The sequence below is a fragment of the Gobio gobio genome (genome assembly GCF_949357685.1).
Source record: "Gobio gobio genome assembly, chromosome: 14".
Taxonomy (NCBI): Eukaryota; Metazoa; Chordata; class Actinopteri; order Cypriniformes; family Gobionidae; genus Gobio; species Gobio gobio.
Window position 1 is genome coordinate 26,620,548 of NC_137107.1, and position 23,766 is coordinate 26,644,313.

Sequence of the window (23,766 nt, forward strand, 5' to 3'; positions counted from 1 at the left end):
TATGTTATCTGAACCACATCAATTATCTAAGTTGATTTGTCAAAAGATAAAAAGTTGTGATAAATCATGGAAATATTTTTTTACAGTGCAGGCACACCTAAAACACCCTGTTCAAACTGCCCAGTTTTTTAAATAAGGCAGAAGTCAGTGGTTGGGAAATAAACACCGCAGGAATGTCCTTTTATGGTAGGCTACAACCAGAATTATTTTAGTTTCACCTGCATCTCGATTTGCGTAATATTGACTTGAGCTTTTCACTATCCAGTTTGGCAGGGTCCTGCTACTCTCTCTCTCTCTCTCTCTCTCTCTCTCTCTCTCTCTCTCTCTCTCTCTCTCTCTCTCTCTCTCTCTCTCTCTCTCTCTCTCTCTCTCTCTCTCTCTCTCTCTCTCTCTCTCTCTCTCTCTCTCTCTCTCTCTCTCTCTCTCTCTCTCTCTCTCTCCCAGGCTCTGCTTGAACATTCATCTCAGGTAGCTATGTTTTCTTTGAAAAGGTATGCTAAAATGTATATAGCCTACTGTAATTTTACACCAAACTACATTTAGTGAGGTTTATGCTTAGAAACCACGCCGGACACATCGTCTGCGGTCGTCGCAACGCATGCAACCAATCAGTGTAGAAAGTGTATCGATTATAAGTTCCGCTCGCGTCCGGTGTAAACAGACAGAGTGAAAGCAAAGAAGATACATTCTTGAAAAGCAAATCTTAACCAATTTTGGTTTAAAGTTTTTTGTTGTTATTGTTTGTTAAAGGCATAGTTCAATAAAACTTTTTTTTGGTTTTGTTATTTATATACACTTATAAACACGAAAGGAGATATTTTAAACATTTTAAAGAATGTTGATATAACCAAGCCGTTTAGGTTACAATTGACTTCTATTGGACAAAAACATTTTTGTGCGAACTATCCCTTTAATAAACCATTAAACTTTATTATTAAACTAAGATATTTTACTAGAAAACAAATATAAACTACTGAATAAGAATAAAAATCAAGAGCAAGTACAAAACCTCTTGTATTCCTATTCAGAGCCATGGAGGCCATATATGAAGTAGAGGTGACCACAGGCTCCATGACCCACGCGGGCACTTTTGACAATATATTCATTACTCTAATTGGCATACATGGAGAGAGTGAGCGGACCAAGCTTGACAGCTATGGAAGAGATTTTAAGACTGGGATGGTGAGATTCTTTTTTCTTTTTTTTATTACATAAAACAAAACAAATAATTCACAGGACTGAAATCAGCCATCAGCTTCTCCAACTGTAGTATGGTTTTGTTTGTTTGTTTTACCTAGAAAGTAAAGTACAAAGTGACAAGCAGGTTCACCCTCGGCAACCTGCTGCTGATCAGACTTGAGAAAGATAATTTAATGTTCTTGCCAGAGAATGACTGGTTCTGCTCTCTGGTAAAAGTAAGAACCCCCGAGAAGGATGTGATCCATTTCCCATGCTATCGCTGGATGGCAGAGGGGGAAAGGATTGAGCTGCGAGAGGCCAAAGGTTTGCATATATATCTATTTTTGCATTACAAATATCATTGTTGTAAGCAGTAAAATGCTGTTCTTTTGAACTTTTTTGATCAAATAAACGCAGCCTGAGCAGCATAGTGACCATAATTGTTCAAAAACATAAAATCTTACTGACTAACTTTTGAATTGTAATGTATGTCTTTTCTGTCTGGGATTTTCTGTCGAACTCGACTTTCAAACTTTCTGTTACTTTTATAATGTCTGACAGCTACAAAAATCTACGATGAAAAATATTCACAACTGAAAGAGCACAGAAAAAATGAGCTGAAGCTTAACAAACAAATTTACCAGTAAGTCTGCATGACCAAGATTTGTCTTTGCAATAATTTTCTGCCCTCTTCTTTGTTACATACCGGTATGTGTTTGTGAATCTTTGCTTTTCCTCGAGGTGGACTGAGTTTAAAACAGGTCTCCCAAAGTGTGCGTGTTTTCAGGAGCCCCAGTCTCTACCCTCAGTGGTCCGCTTCTCTTTCACTAAAGACATGGATTCAGCTTTCAACAGCTCCACTGCGTAAGTTCCTCCAAACCTACAACCCCATTTCCAGAACAGTTGGGACATTTTGTAAAATGCAAAAAAAAAATTAATTGTATTTTGTAAATATAAACAACGTTTGATTTTAATGGCTTCAACACACTCCAACAAATTTGGGACAGAGGCATGTTTACCACTGTGTCACATCACCTTTCCTTTTTATTACACTTTTTAATCATTTGAGAATTGAGGATCGTAATTGCAGTTTTGCTAGTGGAATTTTTGCCCAATCACGCCTTATACAAGACTGCTGCTTAACAGCCTGTGGTTGTCATTGTCTGATTCTCCTTTTCATAATGGGCCAAACATTTTCAATAGCAGACATATCTTGACTGCAGGCAGGCATTCAAGCACATCCAGTGTCTACAAAACACATTGTGTGGCATGTGCAGAATGAGGCCTGGCATTGTCATCTTGATGGCAGTATATGTCTCTGTAGAATTCTAATATATGCCTCCATGTCAATTGTACACATATGCAAGTCACCCATACCGTCTACACTACTGCACCTGATTACATGACAGATGTTTGCTTTTGCACCTGTCGATGGTGAAAGTCTGGATGGTCCCAGACTTCGCCTTTGGGACTGATAATTGAGACGCGTCTGACCACCACACACATTTCCACTGCCTTTTGGACCTTTTGAGATGAGCTCGGGCTCAGAGAACATGGCAGAAATTAGTGTTTTTTTTTTTCAAAGTTCTCCCTAGCCCATGTGAGTCTCATGTAATTCCATCTGAGGACTCGAAGGTCACTCACATTCAACAGAGGTTCTCTGCCTTGACCTACATGTATTGAGATTTCTTTTCACAATATTATGTATGGTAGATGGTGAAAGACCTAAATACTGTACAATCTGGCACTGAGAATGTGATTTTTGAATTGTTGGACACTTCTCTCATGAAATTTGGCACAAAGTGATGAGCCCATCTTTGGCCACGACCCTCACCTGCTCAGTTGAACTTGGACATTCTATAATCTTTTCACTTCTTATTTTCCCTCTGTCCCAACTTTTTTGAAGTGTGTTGCAGCCTTCATGAAAATTTGAAAAAACATCAAAAATCATTCTTTGCACTTTTGTCAGATAAATAAAGTTGAAAGAGAATTAACATTATTGCGTTTTACAAAATGTCCCAACTTTCCTGGAAATGTGGTTGTATTATTATGGGTAGTTGTATATCCTATCTGGTCACTTCTTTAGAACAATGATGAATTTATCTTCCAGGCTTGGTGAGATCAAAATGAAGAAACTGGTGAAAAAACCTGATCAGTGGGTTCAAATGGAAGACATGGAGAGTGCCTTTTGGTCATCTAGAACCACTATCTCCGGTATGATAGCACAGATGCGTTGACATCAGAAGATGTGTTTGATGTTGAATGCAGTAAAACTGAAATAATCTATTTGTTTTGTTGTTGCAATCATTTTTTTTTAATAGAATATGTACAGCTGCACTGGATGGATGATGACTTTTTTGGATACCAGCTCCTAAATGGCCCTAATCCAATGATGCTCCGCCGGTGCTCTGAGCTTCCTCTGAACTTTGCTGTTAATGATGATATGGTGCAGCCTTTTTTAGGGAGTGTAACTTCTCTTACCCTAGAGATGAAGGTAAAACAATATCAAATTTGCTCTCTTGCAAATACGCTCTCTCAATATGAATGCTGAATGCCTCAACACAAACTATCAATTGTTTGCTTTTTTAACACAACAGCAAGGAAACATATTCTTATGTGACTATAAAAGACTGGCAGATTTACCAACTCAAGTCATCAATGGGAAGCAGCAGTATGTGACAGCTCCGCTGTGTCTACTGTACAAGAACCAAATGGGAAAACTTCTGCCTATTGCTATTCAGGTATTTCCTGGGTTTCACTGACTTAAAGGGGCACTTCAGCGCTGGGAAGATGAATGTGTATTTAAACTGTGTCATTTATGTAGTAGAAATGTGACATTATTTTTGAATTTGGTGCCTTCTAGACTGAGAAAAGACAGAAAATTTATTTTTGTCTCATGTGGATGAAAGACAACAACTCCAAGAATGCACTTGCTTCGCTGCCCTACGAGGCCACTCCCAACGCCACGGCTACTGGTTATCACTTGCCCACCGTGGCACCGCCCCCAACGTCGTTTTGATATTCATAGTAATAAAATAATTTCGTTCAGTTAGAGAATAGACACTACAATTAAAAACTGAATGTGTCTTTTCAATAAAGTGTGAGTGAGCCGAACGAAAGTCGAGTCAGATTTCATTCATCACGAGAGCAAAGAGCTGAGCAGAGCTGAGGTAAGCGCGGCTGTCATTATCCGCGCGTTATCAGATCGCATATGGAAGCTAAACTTTCATAGGAATTAATTGAAAAGTTGAAACACTCACTTTGCTCCGCTCCGTTATGAATACCCGAGCCGAGCGGCAGCGGGCGTGCGCATTTACATTCTGTGAGTGAGATCCCTCCTCTGTGGGCGGGTTGAAAACATGCGGAACTAGCTCCTGTAGTCTCCTAGCTTCTGGCCAAAAATCCTCCGATGACGCAAAATGATGATATTTGCGTCATCGGAGGATTTTTTCCAGAAATAAAATGCATAATGCTCTTGTCTCAGGGGGATATGAGGGGGGAAAGTACCATAATTCGAATATACTATCGGGTTTCTACTGATACAAAGCTTAATGCTAAATCACTGAAGTACCCCTAAAGACAGTACCAAAATGGACTGGACCAAATCTTAAAATATGTATATTCATTCTGGCATCACAATCATGCTAATATCACCCATTTATATATAAAGTAAAAAAAAAAAACAGCATACGACGGCAAACAAGAATTCCCTGAAGAAATATGAACAAAATGAAATAAAATACTTCATGTTGTTCCAAACCTGTAGGAGTTTCTTTCTTCTGTTGAACACAAAAGAAGACATTTTGAAGAATGTTGGTAACCAGACAGTTTATGGACCACACTGATTTCTATAGTAGGAAAAAATATTATGGAAAAGTATAACAGAAGTTTAACCTTGCTGCTGAGTGTGTTTTGTTATTTTTACAGCAAATGATTTATTGTGATTCCCATTCGGTCTGTCATTGCGGTGTCAGTTGCAGCAACAGGCATCAGAGGACAATCCAGTTTTCCTGCCTAGCGACTGCGAGGACGATTGGCAGCTTGCCAAACTCTATGTGAGGAATGCAGACTTGCTTGAGCATCAAGCATCTTTCTATCTGCGCACCCATCTGTTGGCTGAGACCTTTACAGTGTCATTACTAAGGAACCTCCCGGCAGCTCACCCAATACATAAGGTATTCAAGATACTGTCAGATACAGCTTTGTTTACATGACTTTTTTTAACACCTCTGAGAAAACACACTTGCCAAAGAAATAAGTCCAGTACTAAACATCTGAACAATACCTGACATTCTGCCATAGCCTTCATTGAGAGTTTCAAGATCTGTTTTATTAAAGAGGCCATATTATGCCCTTTTACAAAGTCTTGATTTTGTTTTTGGGGTCTAGGAGAATAGTTGTACATGCTTGAAAAAAAAAACGTTTTTTTCACATATTTTACATTGTTGCAGCACCTCTCTTTCCAGTTAGTCAGTAACGCACTGTTTAGTTCCTGTGCCTTCCGAAAAGCGTAATATGCTCTGATTGGTCGGCTGGACCATTGTATTCTGATTGGTCAACAACTTCAAGAGTGCTTTGGAAATTTCACACCCCTTACCATAACCACAACTTAACCAGGGGCACGTTCAAAGCTCAAACCGGTGCACAACGTTTTGCTACGGTTTCCGGTTGAACATCATGCTTCCTGGAAACGGTGTGTAATGGTGTGCAACGGGTTTGAGATGCGTTTTATCTCGTTTGGTGGGTGTGTCAAAAATGTCAGCCCAATCAGCAGCAACATGTATATAAACCACGCGGTATTAAAGAGACAGCTCACACAATGGGTCCAAGTAAAGTTGTTTACAAATGTGTCCGCTGCAGCTCAGTATGTATACGCAACAATTGAAGATATTAGAAGACATGATTGTCGTAAGAGTTTTCTAGTAATTGTATATATATATATATATATATATATATATATATATATATATATATATATATATATATATATATATATATATATATATATATATATATATATATATATATATATAATCAACATGATGATGTATTTATTTATATCTTTAGCTTCATTGCAAGGCAAGTTTATTTATAGGCTATGCCAAATTTCATATATGGTAATTAAGTGCATGCCATAAAGTGAGAAAGAAAATACAAGCTATTAAAAAAGTAAGAACTAGAAATAAAATTATTTAAAATAGAATTGATTACCAGGAGATAAAAAGCTAAATAAATGGGATTGGGATGTTGTCTTTTATTCTGGATGGCAAGGGCAGTGATTGCATGTATTTTACAGTATTAAACACGTATTAATATCGATTTTATCAGACTCCGAAAATTCCTCAAAAATAACACAAAGAATGGCCTTCTCAGCTGCCATAGTTACAACTCTTGCGTCATCAGAACAGGGTGTTCAACGCTGCACCGTTTCCATTTAAAAAACGTTTTGCAACGTTTTGTCGGGGCCCAGGCCTCACCCATTTTTTGCCATAGGAGGGAATTATTTAAATGAGGAATATTGTGACTTGTACATTCCCGGAAGAAAACTGAAGACAATCAAAGTATTTCAGAAACAGTGCACACTGTTAGACAATAACTCCATTTTGTGCAGCAGCATTAAACACAAGAAAGTTTAACATGTAAAAAAAAGCATAATAGGTCCTCTTTAAAATCATCATGACTCATTTTCATATTTGTGATTCTCTCATAGTTGCTGATGCCACACACACGTTATACCCTCCAGATAAACACCCTTATTCGGGAAAGACTTCTCGGTCCTGAGGGTGCTGTCGCTCAGGTATTGACTTAGGACATTTTTATTTTCATAATTTTTTAGTTTACACAATTACTTGCAAATCATTATCACTTCAGAATACCAGTATTGGCGATGAAGGCATGACCGACCTCATGAAGAAGGCGCTCTCAGACCTGACCTACAGCTCTCTCTGCCTGCTTGAAGACATCAGTGACCGGGGTCTGGAATCTGTTCCCAACTTCTTCTACAGAGACGATGGATTACAACTCTGGGGCCACATAAATGAGTAATTTTTTTTACATTTCTTTCATGACATCTTGAAAGCATTCTTCATTATGACAAATAGAAATAAGATGACTGTGTGATGAATTTGGTATCTGTCTCTAGTTTTGTAAGAAGCATGGTGGAGTTTTATTACCAGGGTGACGGCGATGTGCAGCGGGACACTGAACTCCAGGACTGGATCAAGGAGATCTTCATTCATGGGTTTCTTGAGCAGAGCTGCACGGGTAAGTCCAATGATATGGCTGATATAGCTGTGATGTCATTATTTTTTTCATATTTGATCTTCCTTTTCTTCTCATTTAGGAATACCTCAGTGTTTTAGTACAGTGGAGGAGGTCATTAAATTTGTAACCATGGTGATCTTCACAGTTTCAGCTCAACATTCTGCCCTCAGAGCAGGACTAGTAAGTTAAAAATGAACTGTACCTATATATATATATATATGTACACCGATCAGGCATAACATTATGACCTATATTGTGTTGGTTCCACTTTTGCTGGAAAAACAGCCCTGACCTGTCGAGGTATGGATTCCACTAGACCCCTGAAGTTGTGCTATGGTATCTGGCACCAATATGTTAGTAGCAGATCCTTTCATTCCTGTAAGTTGTGAGGTGGGGCCTCCATGGATCGGACTTGTTTTTTCAGCAGCACATCCCACAGATGCTCGATTGGATTGAGATCTGGGCAATTTGGAAGCCAAGCCAACACCTCAAACTCGTTGTTGTGCTCCTCAAACAATTCCTGAACCATTTTTGTGCATTATCTTGCTGAAAGTGGCCACAGCCACCAGGGAATACCGTTTCCATGAAAGGGTGTACATGGCCTGCAACAATGCTTAGGTAGGTGGAACATGTTAAAGTAACATCCACATGGATGGCAGGACCCAAGGTTTCCCAAGGCATGGGCACCCTGACTGGTCTGCGGCTATGCAGCCCCATATGCAACGAACTACGATGCACTGCGTATTCTGACACCTTTCTAACAGAACCAGCATTAACTTCTTGAGCAATTTGTGCAACAGTAGCTTGTCTGTTTGATCGGACCACACGGGCCTTTGTTCCCCACGTGCATCAATGAGCCTTGGTTGCCCATGACCCCCTTCACCGGTTCACCACGGTTCCTTCCTTGGACCACTTTTGATAGATACTGACCACTGCAGACCGGGACAAGAGCTGCAGTTTTGGAGAAGCTCCAGTCGTCTAGCCATCACAATTTGTCCCTAGTCAAACTCGCTCAAATCCTTACGCTTGCCCATTTTTCCTGCTTCTAACACATCAATTTTGAGGACAAAATGTCACAAAATGGTGCCGTGATGAAGAGATAGTGTTATTCACTTTACCTGTCATAATGTTATGCTTGATCGGTGTGTGTGTATGTGTGTGTGTAATGTAATTTTCTATTTTGTTTTACTTAGTTTGACTATGGTAGTTGGTTTCCCAATGCCCCTGGCTCTCTAAAAAGACCCCCTCCTACATCTAAGGGAAGCTCCGACAAAAACACCCTGCTGGACACTCTGCCTGACATGAACACCGCCGTATATCTAGTATCAGTCTTTTGGCTCTTGAGCAAACCTTCATCAGATTTAGTGAGTGTTTCCTACTCAACTAATTGGATTATCCCATTTGTTGTAAATAATCACAAATCCCTACAAATCCTTTCTAATCTTTTATGCAGGTTTCACTTGGGCAATACCCTGAGGACTACTTTTGCCAGACGGCTCCCCAAAAAATGATCAGAGATCATCAAGCAGAGCTGTCCTTTTTAAGCGAGTCCATCAAAGACAGAAACGCAGGACTGCAAGTGCCTTACACGTACATGTGCCCTGATATGATAAGCAACAGTGTCAGCATTTGAAACTCGGGACTACTAAAACATCCATTTTAGTATTATTTTGACATGTTTTTTTTTTGTTTTTTTTTACATGAATGAAATTGGAATCCTTTTTAAACTTAAATGAGGATGAATATTTACTTGCTATATAATATTCGGAGATACATTTTTTTTATTTATTTTGCTTTACTGCAGATTTATTCTCATTTGTCAATATTGATTTGATTTAGTTGCTGTTTTATACATCTAAAATGTCAAATTCAACATTTAAGTTATAATTTTCTGTTTTTAATATTCTTATGAATGCTATTTTAATTTTTTGAATTCACTGTGCGTTTGTGTGTATTGTAAATACTTATTTGATTAAGATGCTGTTGAAAGATCTAAAATTTCAAAATCATTTAAGTTTTTGAAATCATTCTGGATAGTGTTTTAAAACCGAGCATAATAAAGAATGTATTCTTAAAAAGTAGAAACACATCAAAACTGACATTTGATCAGGTCTTTATTTTATAGACTCAAGCGCTACAAATGTTTCATGAATGTTTATGTTTGATCTGGAATAATTCCAAATAAAAGCATTTAATACTATCCACACTTTAAATGTATTAACTTTTACACCTCCATTCCCATGAACTGTATTGAATACAAAAAGCTGCAGTAACAATATCCAAATGCAATAACACAACTGCCCCCAAAAAGTGATTGAACAATTCTTATAGAGTTTACACATAATTTGTCTTTTACTTATGGAAAAGCGCATCCAAAATGCCACTACAAGACATTCAACGTAGACCTGGATGGTAGACATTCCTCACAGATTATTTTTCTACCACCTCACTCTTTTGGCAAGAGACAATTCAATAGCATCACTCTCACAAGTTCATCATGAGACTCTTTTTAACCAACACGTCAGTGCTACAGTCATGGGTTAAGTTCATCAATGCACTGTGAAAGGACTTCGTTTTTTTCCGGGAAGTGGCCTTCTTTGATTTTCTTGGTAATGTAGCGTGTTGTCTCCTCCCGTGCATTCTGGCTGGAACTGGTAGAGATCTGAAGGAGGTTCTTGAGCAGCTCCTGGTTGGCCTCCACAGACAAACCCAGCAGAAAGCGGAGAAACATATCGAAGTTGCTATTCTTGGCGCTTAATGCTTTGTCAACTGCACTCTTGAGTAATTCTGACATGGAAACCTTTAAGACCTTCAGCTTGCTCTGCTCAAGGATATTCTTCCCATGTTTCTTGAAACAGAAGAAAACATGAAGAGCAGCGAGGTATTCCTGAAATGTCGGATGAGCAAAGCAGCACACCTTCTCGGTGTAAATCATGTACTTCTCTCTGTAAAACTCTGTGCAGAAACCGGTGCAGGCCATGGCTGGGTATGACTCCGGCAATCCAACCTCTTCCCAATGCTCTCGCTCAATCTGAAACTCGTTCTTCTCGAGCAGGTTGTAGGCCAGCTTTGCAAGCTTAATGAGCAGCTGGTCAGCAGTAACATCCTTGGTGTCTTCGGTGGGGTCATTCAGCAGTTTCTGAACAGACAATTCAGTGTGACGATGCAGCATTATGGTGTACAGATTGGTCAGTGTTTTGGGCACCTGTGCTGATGTTGGAAGAGCCTGATACTGCTGCTGCAGCACTTTAGATGCCACCCAGCAGAACAGCGGCAAGTGGCACATAATATACAGCGTCTTAGAAGACTTGATGTGAGCGATCACCCTCTCAGCAAGGGATCGGTCTACGATCGTCTTCCTGAAATAGGCCTCTTTCTGTTCATCGGTGAAGCCACGAACCTCCAGAAGCTGGTGGACGTGTTCTGGTGGGATCACATCCAGAGCTCCTGCCCTAGTAGTGGTCCACACGAAAGCATTGTAGAGCAGGTTCCCCCTGATGAGGTTGGTGAGCAACACCTTCACTTTCGAAGGCCTGGACGCATCGCACCAATATGCTGTTCTCCGGAAATTAAAGGCGATTTGAGTGTCATCTAGGCCGTCGAATATGAACATTACTGGGCAGCCCTCAAAATCGAGAGTGTCTATTTCCTTCATCTCTGGATAGAAGGTGCTGACTAGAGAGAGAAGGTTATACTCTCCTTCCAGCATCTTGTTCAATTCCTTGAACTGCATAGGAAGGAGAAAGAAAATACCTTGGTGGACTTTTCCATCCACCCAGTCGAGGATGAAGCGCTGCACTGCAAATGATTTGCCACATCCTGGGATTCCTCTGGATAACACGGACCTTATGTGCCTTGCCCTCGTAGTCTCAGTGGGAAATAAGTCATTTCCGGTTAATGGCGTCCTGTTCACTTTGCCAGTCTCTTGGAGCTCTTCTATCTTTGGCCTGTACTCATGATCACTGTTCACCGATGCATTAACGCCATCTGTAATGTAAAGGTCTGTATAGACAGATTCAAAGGGAACTGGCTGCCCTTGTGGACTAAACCCCTCATACACCATCTCATACTTCTTCTTCAGGGCCAATTTCAATGCGTAGCGCACTTCATCTGTGAAACATCATAATGAAAGACTTAAATACAACAGTTTGAAATGCACTGTAATGTTCTAGCAAGGACAAAATAATATAACTTACTTCTTTTACATAGTCCTTGCAGATGTGCAATCAGTTTCTTAAAGTTCAGGACAGTAAAGAGCGCCAGAGTGATCTTCAGAGACACCTCAATATCACAGAGCTCCAGCAGCTTATCCACCAGACCCACAATATCAAGTTCGTCCAGGGGATCACGGAAGCGCTCTGGATATCGTTCCCACATTAGTTTTTTGAAGTGCTTTAATTCGTCCGGTGTGAGTTTCTTTAGGCAGGTTGTGAGGGCCTGAGATGAAGCACAGAATGATAGTTTTTTCAACTCATTGTTAAAGGCACTTAACGGTAATATTGGGATTGCTTTAAATGGATGACCATTGGTTGTAGGCCTTACCTCGAAAGCAAATTTCACGGTCATTGCTGGATGCCTTTTCTCATTTGGGTCTACTACCAACTCTGGTTTTATGGAAACAGGAGCTTTTTGTTGTTTCAGGATACTTTCCTTCCTGGCCTTCTTCCGTGAGCTTATTTTAAAAAGAAAGACTTATTTAGAATATTCAGGTGAGAATAAATGAAAACTACACTAACACTACTGTTGTAAAGTTTGGGGTTTGTAAGATTTTTCTAATGATTTTGAAAGTAGTCTCTTACGCTCACCAAGGCCACATTTATTTGATCAACAATACAGTAAAAACAGTAATATTGTGAAATATTATTACGATTTGAAATAACTGTTTTCTATTTTAATATATTTTAAATGTAATTTATTCCTGTGATGGCAAAGCTGAATTATTAGCATCATTACTCCAGTCTTCAGTGTCACGTGATCCTTCAGAAATCATTCTAATATGCTGATTTGCTGCTTAAAGAACATTTATTTATATTTACTTATTAATATCAATGTTGAAAACAGTTGTGCTGCGTGGAAACCATATAGTTTGTCCGGTTTCTTTGATGAATATAAAATCTAAATAAAATTTAAATCTTTTGTAATATTGAAAATATATATACTGTCAATTTGTAAATGTAATGTATTTCCTGAATAAAAGTAATTTATTTTCGTTTTTTTTTTTACTGATCCCAAACTTTTGAAGGGCAGTGTATTTTATGGATGACTTAAATAAATAATATGCAAATGAATTGAACATATTATCTGAAAAAATATTCAATATTATGTTAACTTGTTTAATTTAATTGTTTTTTAAAATAAAAAATATGTATATGAATCTGTACAACAAAAATGACTATTTGAATTAAAATGTAAGTATCATAACTATGTAAATACATTAATCAGTTAAATTATATAGGCCAGGCTTAACATTTTACTCTTTTAACAATATATGTATAATCTCTTAATCCATCAAGGGGTGCTCACCACACATGACTTAAAATATTTTTGATTATATTCTCTGAATTGTATGCCAATATATGACCATGGTATTGGCAAAGCTCAGAACGATACAGATGCATCATGTGACTTTCACTCACCCTTCTTCAGCATCACCGTCTAGATTCATGTCCTCTTCGTCACTAACAAAGGATGCACTGCTAGAAGCAGACGAATCCCTTCTGCACAACTGAACCCTGTGGAAAGTTGAAAATCTTATCCAGGGCAACCAGAATTACAAGAACGACCACTACACCCCAAGCACACAGAGAGCAAAGTCTCTGAACTTTCAAACAACCCATTTTAGGTATCATTTTCCCTCATACAGTTGCTAGCTACATATCCATTACTGCTTAAAGTCTAAATACTTTCTTTAAAATACACTAACCCTCAACTTTATGATGAATATATTAATCCTGCAAGCAAAGATGACAATATATAAAAGAAGGCTCAGCTCTGAACCTATGTCCTGCCATTTAAAAAAGAAAAAGAAAAATCTTTGGGCTGAATGAAAGTGAAGCAAACTTACTGTGTGCCACTTTCTTCATGCTCTTCTCTTGTTTCAGACCAGCTTTCACTTTGCATGGAGGCGTAACTGGATGCAGGGGACTCTGCTCTCTCCACGTATTGTCTGGTGAGAACGATCATTGTAAATTATAAGTAAATGGAAACAAATGAAAGTGAATGAGATGTAATTAACCACGGTAAACAACACAGAATTTAGTACACAAGTCCAATCTTGCTATGGAGTGTTCCTGATCTTACCAGCAGGTGTCGCACTTACACAACAACATGTATGCGTTCGTCTAAAAGGCACGTCAACAACGGGTAAATTCTTCGCTGAACCTACTCTATCACACCAATAATATACGATTACCAAAAACAATATTACCCCACAGGATCGGAGTATCCGAGGGTGAATGGAAGTGTCCTCTGAGGAATGAAGTCGCCCTCTTCATCCCCATTTTCACTCCCGTAGGCGGAAGCCCCAACACCTAATGGAATACTGTTGTCTGACGCCATGTCTGTGTCGTCCATCTCGTACTGCAACCTTTTCCCCGCTTATCAGAAAGAGATTGGTGTTGTTAACCTGTTAAAAGCGATACACAGATATTGCTTAATATGTCTTTCATGTGGATGACCCATGTCTCTTCCAGTGGGAGGCTCCAATATTGCGTTATTATTGCTAAAACAAAAGTCTTTTTTTGTTACAGTAGAGCTTAACCTTTTCTAAACCCTGGTTAAGTAACGTTTTACATTTTGTGTTCTTTATTCCATTACTATAGGCAGTGTGTGAAAACAATGGTGCTATAATGTCAGCGAGTTGTTTGTTTAGCAACTGACAGCCAATCATAAACCGCCTATGTGGTTACAATAAAATATTCATGTTATGTGAGAAATGCACACGCGCATACATTTTAAAATGCGCTGTTTTACTTTTAGCGTACTTTTGTACGTTTTAGGAGACTCGACACAACTAGAGTTAAATATTGACGTGACATAAGTAGTTATTAAAACAAGTTGCAATGGTCTAATCCATGCTGTTGACCTTATACATATGAACGTTAGCACTAGGCTTACCAATGTAGTGTGGAAAAAGTTAACTAGCCCATGTTAAATAAGTCAATATTTGGTAAGCCTGTTTCATTGTAAAGGCCTAGCTGCAAGAAAGTTTTGTACCTTCACATTATAGGACCTTATATGTGGTCAAATGAGAGCTTCAGAGAATGATTTCACCTTTATTTCAGTGTTTCTGGCTCCGCAATCCTCTCGATCCACGCCTGGTGGTTCGCATATAATTCCGGAAGACGAAACAAATAAAACCGGTTGGTTAACTTTAATTTATATCCTTTCATAAAGCATTTTCATCTACGATTAATTTCTGGGCCCTTGTGCCACTGCAAGCCCGTGTATATTACAATTTACCAGCGAACAAACATGTAGCAAAAGCGCACCTATACAGACTCTGACCATATCACTTTCGGTTTGAAGTTCTGTAGCTAGCTACTTCCTTATTTTTCTTAAAGAGACAGCAGTAAGAATATTTAGTGACGTGGATCTTGTAAGTGTCAGTAGTCATGTGTCACCTGATACGTTTAGTGTTTCTGGGAACAGATCTACTTTTATTTTTATGTTTTGAGTTGTTTGTGTGTTTTGTCACATATGATTTGCTTAAGGTTTATATTTGTGTTCTTCATTCAGTAAATATGTGTAGGCCTATTTCATTAAAGGATTAGTTCACTTTAAAATGAAAATTACTCCATGATTTACTCACCCTCAAGCCATCCTCAGGCTTATATGACTTTCTTCTTTCTGATGAACACAATTGGAGTTAAATTAATAAATAGAGGAGTGTATATCAGGTAACATTTTAAGCTGTCATTTGGTCATGTTACACCGTGCCCCTCACATGTTACAACGTACCCCACCTATGGGGCATATTGTCACATTTCACTTCCATTCTTTCGGGGTTAATCAAGAAAAAAGTATACACTGTATTAATGAAACAAAACCACATAATTGTATGTGTGAAATTAATGTGGGAAAAAACAAATACTCTGAACCGCAAGTGGATTTACACAAACTGAGACAGTCAAAAAGCGTTAGGTTGTGCTCCGCTCTCCCCTATCCTGACACTTCCAAGCATTATAATGGCAGTGAACGGGGTCCAAGAATTTGAAGCGCAAAAAAGTGCATCCATCCATCATAAATCTACTCCACACTGCTCCGGGGGGTTAATAAAGTCCTTATAAAGCGAAGTGATGCATTTGTGTAAGGAAAATATCCATATTTAACATGTTATAAAGTAAAACATCTAGCCTCCGCCAAACTGCCTTCCATATTCAACTTACGGAAAAAGCGCAACTGATGCAACGTGACTTAGGACATAGCGTAAGCGTTTTGAACTGAAGTTGAATACTGTAGGCGGCCTGGCGGAAGCTAGATATTTTACTCTAAAAAACTTTTAAATATGGATATTTTTCTTACGACAACCCATTAGTTTGCTTCAGAAGGTCTTTTTTAACCCCATGAGAGCCGTGTGGAGTATGTTTATGATGGATGGATGCACTTTTTTGAGCTTCAAACTCGTGAGCCCTGTTCACTGCCATTATAAAGCTTGAAAACATCCGGATATTTATAAATATATAACTGATTGTGTTCAGAAAGAAGGAAGTCATATACACCTAGGATGGCTTGCAGGGTGAGTAAATCATACAGTAATTTTCATTTTAAAGTGAACTAATCCTTTGGTTATTTCTTGGCTTGTAGCCTATAGCCTTTCTTTTTCATTTTTCCCATTTTCCCTTTCTATTTTGCTTCCCCATGTTTAAAATAAATCTACTGATACCAAAGGTCTTCAACAGGGGTCTGCCAAATTATTTTTCTGGTCTTTTTTTTGTGTGAAAAAAGTTAAACAATGGCTATAAGAATATTTAGCTATAATTTATATTATTTATGAATTTATTTTAAACTATATTTTTCATAATTAACAGGGAGTCCCAACTCTGTCTTTCTGTGCACCAAAGGGTCATTTGTGTAAAAAGGTTGAAGACACTTGACTTATACCCTTTTTGACACCATTTCGGTGAAGGATCCTGTGTTGATCCCTGTGTTGTTTCTATATTTTAAAGGCCTGAATCCCCCCAGTGAAAGGCACTGATCGCATATGCTGTAGATTTGTTATAGTTGTTTAAGCCCCCAACTCTAACTGCAGATGGTGAGTCTGAGTCTTAATGGAGCAGCTCTTGAACCTTGATCTCGTCTCCTCCCCTTGTCCCTTAAAAGCCTCTCCTCAATACCCCTGCAGGCAGCAAGGGTTCTCAACATCTGTCAGCAGTGCACACACTCCCCTTATGTTTCCATGGGAAATAAACATAAAGCACTGTGAAATACATCTCTGTTATTTTTAGGTATGATTCGTTTTTATCTTGGAGTGATCCATATTCATGAATTTAGTTTGTCTGTAAGTTTTAGGTTTGGTGCTATTCTATTAATATAATCACAATACTGATCTGTATATGGAATATAGCCAACTAGTTGTAATCTAATGTTGGAAACATTGATAAAGAGTTAAAGAGACATCTCACCCACAAATGAATATGCGGTCATTATACTCACCCTCATGTCGTTCCAAGCCTGTATGACTTTCTTTCTTAAAAATAGAAATTTTGAAAAGTATTAACCAAATCATTTTGGTGACCATTGACTTTTTATGGACAAAAATACACTGAGTCTGTGACATTTCTCAAAATATCTTCTTTTATGTTCCACAGAACAAAGTACAGTTTTGGAACGGCAAGAGTGTATTGTAATAGAATTTTCCTTTTTGGAAACACGATCTCATAATTAACAGTCACACAAAACCAAACTGGCTTGTCTGCATGTCTTGGGTTTTTTTCTTTGTTTGGCACAATGTTTCTTTAAAGAAAGAGACTTAATTGGGACAGGCTAGTGGCATGAAAGTCAGCCGATGGCGTTGTATGTTTCCCCTTGAATGATCATGCACAAAGCCCTGACTATAGGTCATTTCAGTTTTGAGGACAGCAGGCATTTAAAACACCTTATTGAAAAATGCATTTATTAAAATGGAAATTGCTATTTTAGTCATACATTCAATTGAATGTATAGTCGTTATAATATACATATTAATGTTCCTTTAGATTGTGTGTGTGTGTGTGTGTGTGTGTGTTTGTGTGTGTGTGTGTGTGTGTGTGTGTGTGTGTGTGTGTGTGTGTGTGTGTGTGTGTGTGTGTGTGTGTGTGTGTGTGTGTGTGTGTGTGTGTGTGTGTGTGTGTGTGTGTGTGTGTGTGTGTGCATCTAATATCTGTATGCATGTTGTTTTAAAGAGATAGTTCATCCAAAAATGAAAATTACTTTCTTTCTTACATACACAAAACGAGGGGGTGGGACTAAATGTTAGGGAATGACAGTCTCAGTCACCATTAATTTTTATTGCATTTTTTTTCTTCATAAAATAACAGTAAGAAGTTAAGAAATGATGATTGGTCGTTTAAAACAAATAATCTTCATCTAAGCGTTTAAATATATAGCCTATGTAAAAACATGAATGGCTTCAAAGCAAATGACTAATGTGAATCTGCAAACAATAAAATAGCTAAGCAAGAGCCCCAATCTTTTAATACTAGCCTATTTGTGAGCGTTCATTTAATACTCTGGTTGGCACACACAGCTCGATTATGGAGATGTTTCCGCTGCTTGGCCCTCATGACGGCTCATTTGCCAGAGCCAACGACTGACAAGAATGGACGAGGCGCGAGTCATACGAGTGTGCGCGAGGGGCGCGCGTGCAGACTACTGTTTACTGGTAACAGCTTGAGACGAGGCACACAGCTGCGTGAATTCACCGTTGTTTTTCTTCTACGGCTCAATATACGGATAAGGAATGGAAACAGTAAAGGCATCGCAACGTGAATGAATATGATAGAAATGAGGATAAACCCTCGCGCGAGACCCAGAGAAATCTAACGCTATTCTGACAGCTCTCTCACAAAGACTAGTGCGAAGGAATGCAGAGCGATGCTTTGAACTTGAAAGACCACCAACGCTTCGTTTCTCAAGAACCAGGGCAGAATTTGCAGGGTAAACATGCAGCGGATGAAAAACAGGCAGAATTCTGCATGAGTGGATCTGGAGTGTGCTGAAGCGCTTCTTTCGCACCTTTGTTTGGCACCGTCTGCAAAAACTTCCACGATGGCTCTGGTCATGGAACCTGTAAGCAGGTGGTCAACAAGCCAGGTGGTCGACTGGATGAAAGGTATGCATTTTACATTCGTATGTATTTTGCTATAATAATAGAGGAAATTCTGTGCACACAATAATATTCTCGTATTTGTATATTGTTTGTGCTTTATAAAAATGCAAATGTTACCTATTTGTCCATTTTTTTGCGCCCTTACAGTATTTGATTTAACTCGTTTTAAAGAAACGTCTCTGTATCAAGGCGCGACAGCGCGCGCGCGCGCACTCTAGCTGTCATGCAATTAAGATGTAATCTATCTTATATTGAGCTTGTAGCGATGGCTGTTATTAACAGATGTTGATGTCCCAATACACGTAAAAGGATTCAGATATTACAATGTATTTAAAAACGATGTTGATGAATTAAGTTGGATAAAGAGCAGTCACGTCATCTCATCAAATTGAATGTAAAGTGACGGGTCACGTGGAGGCTGAGTGATCAGCTGGGACCCCTCTGGCAGTTAAAGGCTCAATGGCTCCTCCATGGCCACTGAAGTTCATGAAAATGTTTTTTCTCATGAGCAACGACCAATGAACAGAACACTGTGTTGTACGCGCGCACACACACACACACACACACACACACACACACACACACACACACACACACACACACACACACACACACACACACACATGTTTGTTTTTGTGAAATGTGAGGACATTCCATAGGCGTAATGGTTTTTATACTGTACAAACCGTATTTTCTATCCCCTTACACTGCCCCTGCCCCTAAACCTAACCCTCACAGGAGACTGTGCAGTTCACTTTCTGTGAAACTTGTTCTGTGTGATTTATAAGCATTTTGAAAAGTGAGGACATGGGTAACGTCCTCATATTTCACCCTCTTTTTGTAATACCTATGACATACCCATGTCATTATACACATTTGTGTCCTGATATTTCACGAAAACATGCCCACACATACACACACACACACACACACACACACACACACACACACACACACACACACACACACACACACACACACACACACACACACACACACACACACACACACACACACACACACACATACTTTCCATAGCCTAGATATATTTTTATACTGTAAAAACTGTATTCTCTTAACCCTATACCCCTAAACCTACCCATCACAGAAAACATTTTCTAAAAACATCACTTAGTATGATTTAGGCTGTTTTCCTCATGGGGACCATACAATTTCCTCACAAGGACAAGGGTTTATTCGGATATTGGCATTTTTGCGGGGACATTTTGTCCTCATAACATAGGGTATACTTGGGCCACACACACTCACACAAACACCTAAAACACGTCACCATATCAATGATTGAAACATCATACATTGTAACATAAACAACCACTGCATAAATGATAACAAAAAAAAGAACACAAATATTTAATAAAAATATAACCAAATAGGTTATTTTTATTTTAGCTTTCACTGTAAAATAATGTGATTTAATATTACATAAACAACCAAGTGTGCATACATGATAACAAAAAGGACACAAATATTTAAATAAAAAAAAAATAACCAAATAGGTACATTTTATTTTAGCTTTCAAATATAAGAAAATAATAAAAAAATATGATTAACTTTAATATGTTTTTTTAGTATAAAAATGTAACCATTTACTGTATAATGTACAGAATTTATGCTATTTTGTGTTAAAATTGTAATTTTTTATATAGTGAAGCTTTTATTTTTGATTAAGGTCTAGTCCATATTGCAGCCTTTGCTGGCAAAAAAACCCACCTGCCCTCATACCAGACCATTTGATCGACATGTCAAGAAACCATTCACAGTTCTTTTATGTGTCGTTTACTGTTATACAAAGGATGTCAAATGATCCCTCTACTATCATTTGTCTGTATCTGTGATTTTGTTTTAGGTGATGTGATAGGTAAACAGTGTGTCATTATGAAACATGCACATTAGGCCTATTACAACACTGTAAATATATTTGGCATTAGATAAGGGAAACTCCTTTGAGAAAGATCATTTGAGTGTAATGGGCTGGTTTATTTGCTCAGGAACTGAGAAAAGAGAAGACAGTCATTTGCAATTCAAATGAGGAAAGTGTTCCACTTGGCTGAATGTTTTGCCTTTAAGTTATTATGTTTTTGAAAAAGGTAGATCAGCATCTCCATCTCATTCCTCCCCGTGAGGATTCACAAAATAGGAATTTGGTACTCGATGTGTACGCTTGTTTGTGAATATGACTGCAGGTGTGCTTTTCAGCAATAACCAGCTCCGTGAAACGTACAACAATGTGCACTTGTTTGCCGGCACGTGTGGATGTCTTGGCTTGAGCTTAGTTTGTCAGATGGTGTGTGTGTGATGTGTTTGAGTGGGTAAATAAAGCGATTGCTCAAATGGATGTTAACAAACTGCGCTTTAATGTGTTATTCGTTTCATTTTGCTCTTACGCCGGAACATAACTGTTCTACATTATGCTTTGTGATTTAGATCACAGTCTATATTGTGCGGTGAAGGAAAATACCTAGAGGTTGGGAACTGTTTAATGTGCAAACAACCTTATATTTGGAGCAAATCTTAACAGTTAAGGAAGGATAAGCGAGAGATGCAAGATGAAAAAGCAGTGTAGGAATCATATAAAGAATTATAGCGAGGCGGTGTTCCTCCCTAAGGGAATGCCAGAGAGGGTTTCTTATGCTGTTTGCACACTAAAAGCATGCTCACAAGTACATATCGTCGCTCTCTAAGTTAACCTTTTCTGAGGGTCATATAAAGACATTTAAGAAGCTTTTTAGATTTTTTGATGTTTGCTTCTAAAAAGCTGGGGAATTGAATCGGCATCTGTCTGTTATGTGCAGACAAAACCTGCATGCTGCTGTATCAGCTCAGCTGCTTAGACACACCGAGAAGCAGAAGATGAAGCGTTTATGTGAATGTGTATCAGTGTAAGGCTGTTTTTAACCCCTATGAGCTGATGGTGTCTGTTTATATCTGTGTGATCATTAGAGCCTTCTGATCAGTGACATGCAATAATGCGTTCAAAGTTGCACTCACAATCCTCCTTGCACAATAAAAGGGATAGTTTACTCAAAAATGTAAATTCTGTCATCACTCATTGCTATTTTTCCATATATATATTTGATGATAATTTCATGTTGCTTTTTGTCATTTTTTTGCGCTTGACTACACCATGTGCTTTCATTATGTAAAAGAGCAGCGTGAACGTTCTACTAATGTTCTCCTTTTGTGTTCTATGGATGACTTTTGTAACAACATGAGGGTGATGACAAAATGAAATTGCTTTAGCAGCGTTTATTAAGCTAAAAGAGCATTATGCAGCATGCAGTACATCTATGATCAGTCTGCATGGTTATATGCTGCCCACGTAGCCACACACAATGGCACAAATTTGTCAACTAGACTGCAATCATTTTGCTTATTTAAGTCTCTTGTGCTGTATATGAAAATGCACCCTTCCAGAACACTCTTTAAATGCTGTATTTTCATCTCTGGATTATGTATTTGACTGGTGTCCAAGTCCACAGCCTTGCATTCATTGCAGCATACAACATTTTCATGTGTAAACTGTATTCCTATTGGGCTTCTAACATATGGTATAGGTTTGGAGGTAAATGGAAATGTTGTATGGATCATATGGATGCCGTTAAAGGTATGAGAAAGATCTGACAAGCAGCAACTGTTAGTGTGATGCACCCATCCCTGCCAAACACACCGGTGCCTAACTAGTTATATCATGGTAATGTGTAAATGATTATGGTCACAAGAAATTCATGGTAAAAAAATCAGAAATGTTTCAGGTATTACTGGAGTGGAATTAAGGTAACTATATATTTTTTAATAACCATATACATCAATAACTGATATACACTCGGTAGTCAGTATTGTAGTTCTGTACCAACTACCTGAACTACTAAAAACTGCTTGGTGCCTTAAAATATATTGAAAACAACCATTATGATTAAGGCCAAAGTAAACATTTTAAGTTCATAACTGGACTTTCTGTGGACAGTGGCTATAATAAACATGTATAGATTGTGTACAGTGGTCAGAGTAACATCCATGACAATATAATAATGCAATAAACATTAACACAACAACATAACAACATGGGGCGGCAGTGGCTCAGTGGTTCATGTAGCTTGTCTACAAACCGGAAGGTTGGTGGTTCTATCCACGGTTCCATCTGACCACGTGTCGAGGTGTCCATGAGCAAGACACCTAACCCCAGCTGCTCCCGACGAGCTGGATGGCGCCTTGCATGGCTGACACCGCCGTCGGTGAATGAATGGGTGAATATGAGGAAATCTGTAAAGTGCTTTGGTGGCCATGGGTCTGTTGAAAGTGCTATATAAATGCAGTCCATTTACCATAAAATGCCATAAAATACACAGAACTGATAACTTTGCATATTTTGATAAATGTCCAAAAGTTTGGGGTCGGTACGTTTTTTGTTGTTGTTGAAATTAATACTTTTATTCAGCAAGGATGCATTAAATGTCCATCAAATGTGAAAGTAAAGACATTTATAATATTACAAAAGAGTTCTATTTCAAATAAATGCAGTTCAAGAAAAAAATCTATCATGGTTTCCACAAAAATATTGAGCAGCACTGAAGACTGAAGTAAAAGCCCCTAAAAACGCATCTTTGCCAACACAGGAATAAATTACATTTTAAAATATATTCAAATAGAAAAGTTTTTATTATTATTGTAATAATAGTGTACAATATTAATGTTTTTACTGTATTTTTGATCAAATAAGCAGCCTTGTTGAGCATAAGAGATTAAAAAAAAATCTTACTGACCCAACCCAAACTTTTTTTTTTTCTCACTGTATGTGCTTTTTTTCCCCTTTTTGGACTTCTTTTGGATAGTACAGTAAAGGAGGAATCACTGGGGAAAGAAAGGGGTTAATGGGATCAGGTCATGTTGTGGTTTGGATGCAAATCACACGTCACCCTTCTGAGTGCTTTGTTCCTAATGTGTCAAGAAAAATATGCGCTACCACTGCACCATGGCTCCAGTGAAAGATTTGATCT

The 23,766-nt window shown here is 38.4% G+C and overlaps 3 protein-coding genes across 6 annotated transcripts in view; 2 read left to right on the forward strand and 1 right to left on the reverse strand.

Annotated features, from left to right (window-relative positions):
* Positions 1-253: 253 nt before the first annotated feature.
* LOC307136945 (hydroperoxide isomerase ALOXE3) lies at positions 254-9,642 on the forward strand. Of its 2 annotated transcripts, none has more exons than XM_079834345.1 (15): positions 254-468; positions 1,029-1,182; positions 1,299-1,503; positions 1,741-1,822; positions 1,921-2,043; positions 3,290-3,393; positions 3,501-3,673; positions 3,777-3,920; positions 5,154-5,354; positions 6,890-6,976; positions 7,051-7,220; positions 7,322-7,443; positions 7,523-7,623; positions 8,637-8,807; positions 8,897-9,642. In XM_079834345.1, the coding sequence occupies exons 2-15, from the start codon at positions 1,033-1,035 to the stop codon at positions 9,074-9,076; spliced, it is 2,013 nt and encodes a 670-aa protein (XP_079690471.1). In that variant the 5' UTR covers positions 254-468; positions 1,029-1,032; the 3' UTR covers positions 9,077-9,642. The 2 variants fall into 2 exon arrangements, with proteins under 2 accessions (XP_079690471.1, XP_079690470.1); XM_079834344.1 differs by having other exon boundaries at positions 449-491.
* On the reverse strand, positions 9,540-14,976 carry nlrc3l1 (NLR family, CARD domain containing 3-like 1). 2 transcript variants are annotated; one of them, XM_079834342.1, is made up of 7 exons: positions 14,716-14,976; positions 13,871-14,068; positions 13,508-13,609; positions 13,080-13,175; positions 11,986-12,115; positions 11,640-11,880; positions 9,540-11,553 (listed from the first exon to the last, which is right to left on the reverse strand). In XM_079834342.1, exons 2-7 carry the CDS (start codon positions 14,014-14,016, stop codon positions 9,977-9,979), a joined length of 2,292 nt encoding a protein of 763 aa, XP_079690468.1. In that variant the 5' UTR covers positions 14,017-14,068; positions 14,716-14,976; the 3' UTR covers positions 9,540-9,976. The 2 variants fall into 2 exon arrangements, with proteins under 2 accessions (XP_079690468.1, XP_079690469.1); XM_079834343.1 differs by having other exon boundaries at positions 13,871-14,039; positions 14,716-14,966.
* A 3,283-nt stretch (positions 14,977-18,259) lies between these two features.
* cnksr2b (connector enhancer of kinase suppressor of Ras 2b) overlaps positions 18,260-23,766 on the forward strand; it is a 45,061-nt gene continuing 39,554 nt past the window's right edge. Inside the window, exon 1 of one of the 2 annotated variants that reach the window (XM_079834337.1) lies at positions 18,260-18,754. In XM_079834337.1, coding sequence (XP_079690463.1) covers positions 18,691-18,754 — 64 coding nt within the window. In that variant the 5' untranslated portion in view covers positions 18,260-18,690. The remainder of the gene's footprint in view (positions 18,755-23,766) is intronic. The other variant, XM_079834338.1, reaches the window with a different exon arrangement.

Excerpts from the sequence above, each read along its gene's own strand:
- LOC307136945 (XM_079834344.1), top strand. Across the intron at positions 3,674-3,776 it reads CTCTTACCCTAGAGATGAAG|CAAGGAAACATATTCTTATG; the intron begins GTAAAACAATAT and ends TTAACACAACAG. Across the intron at positions 6,977-7,050 it reads CTGAGGGTGCTGTCGCTCAG|AATACCAGTATTGGCGATGA; the intron begins GTATTGACTTAG and ends TTATCACTTCAG.
- nlrc3l1 (XM_079834342.1), bottom strand. The coding sequence starts at position 14,016 with ATGGACGACACAGACATGGCGTCAGACAACAGTATTCCATTAGGTGTT. Across the intron at positions 13,176-13,507 it reads CATGAAGAAAGTGGCACACA|GGTTCAGTTGTGCAGAAGGG; the intron begins GTAAGTTTGCTT and ends AACTTTCCACAG. Across the intron at positions 11,554-11,639 it reads GCAAGGACTATGTAAAAGAA|ATGAAGTGCGCTACGCATTG; the intron begins GTAAGTTATATT and ends GATGTTTCACAG.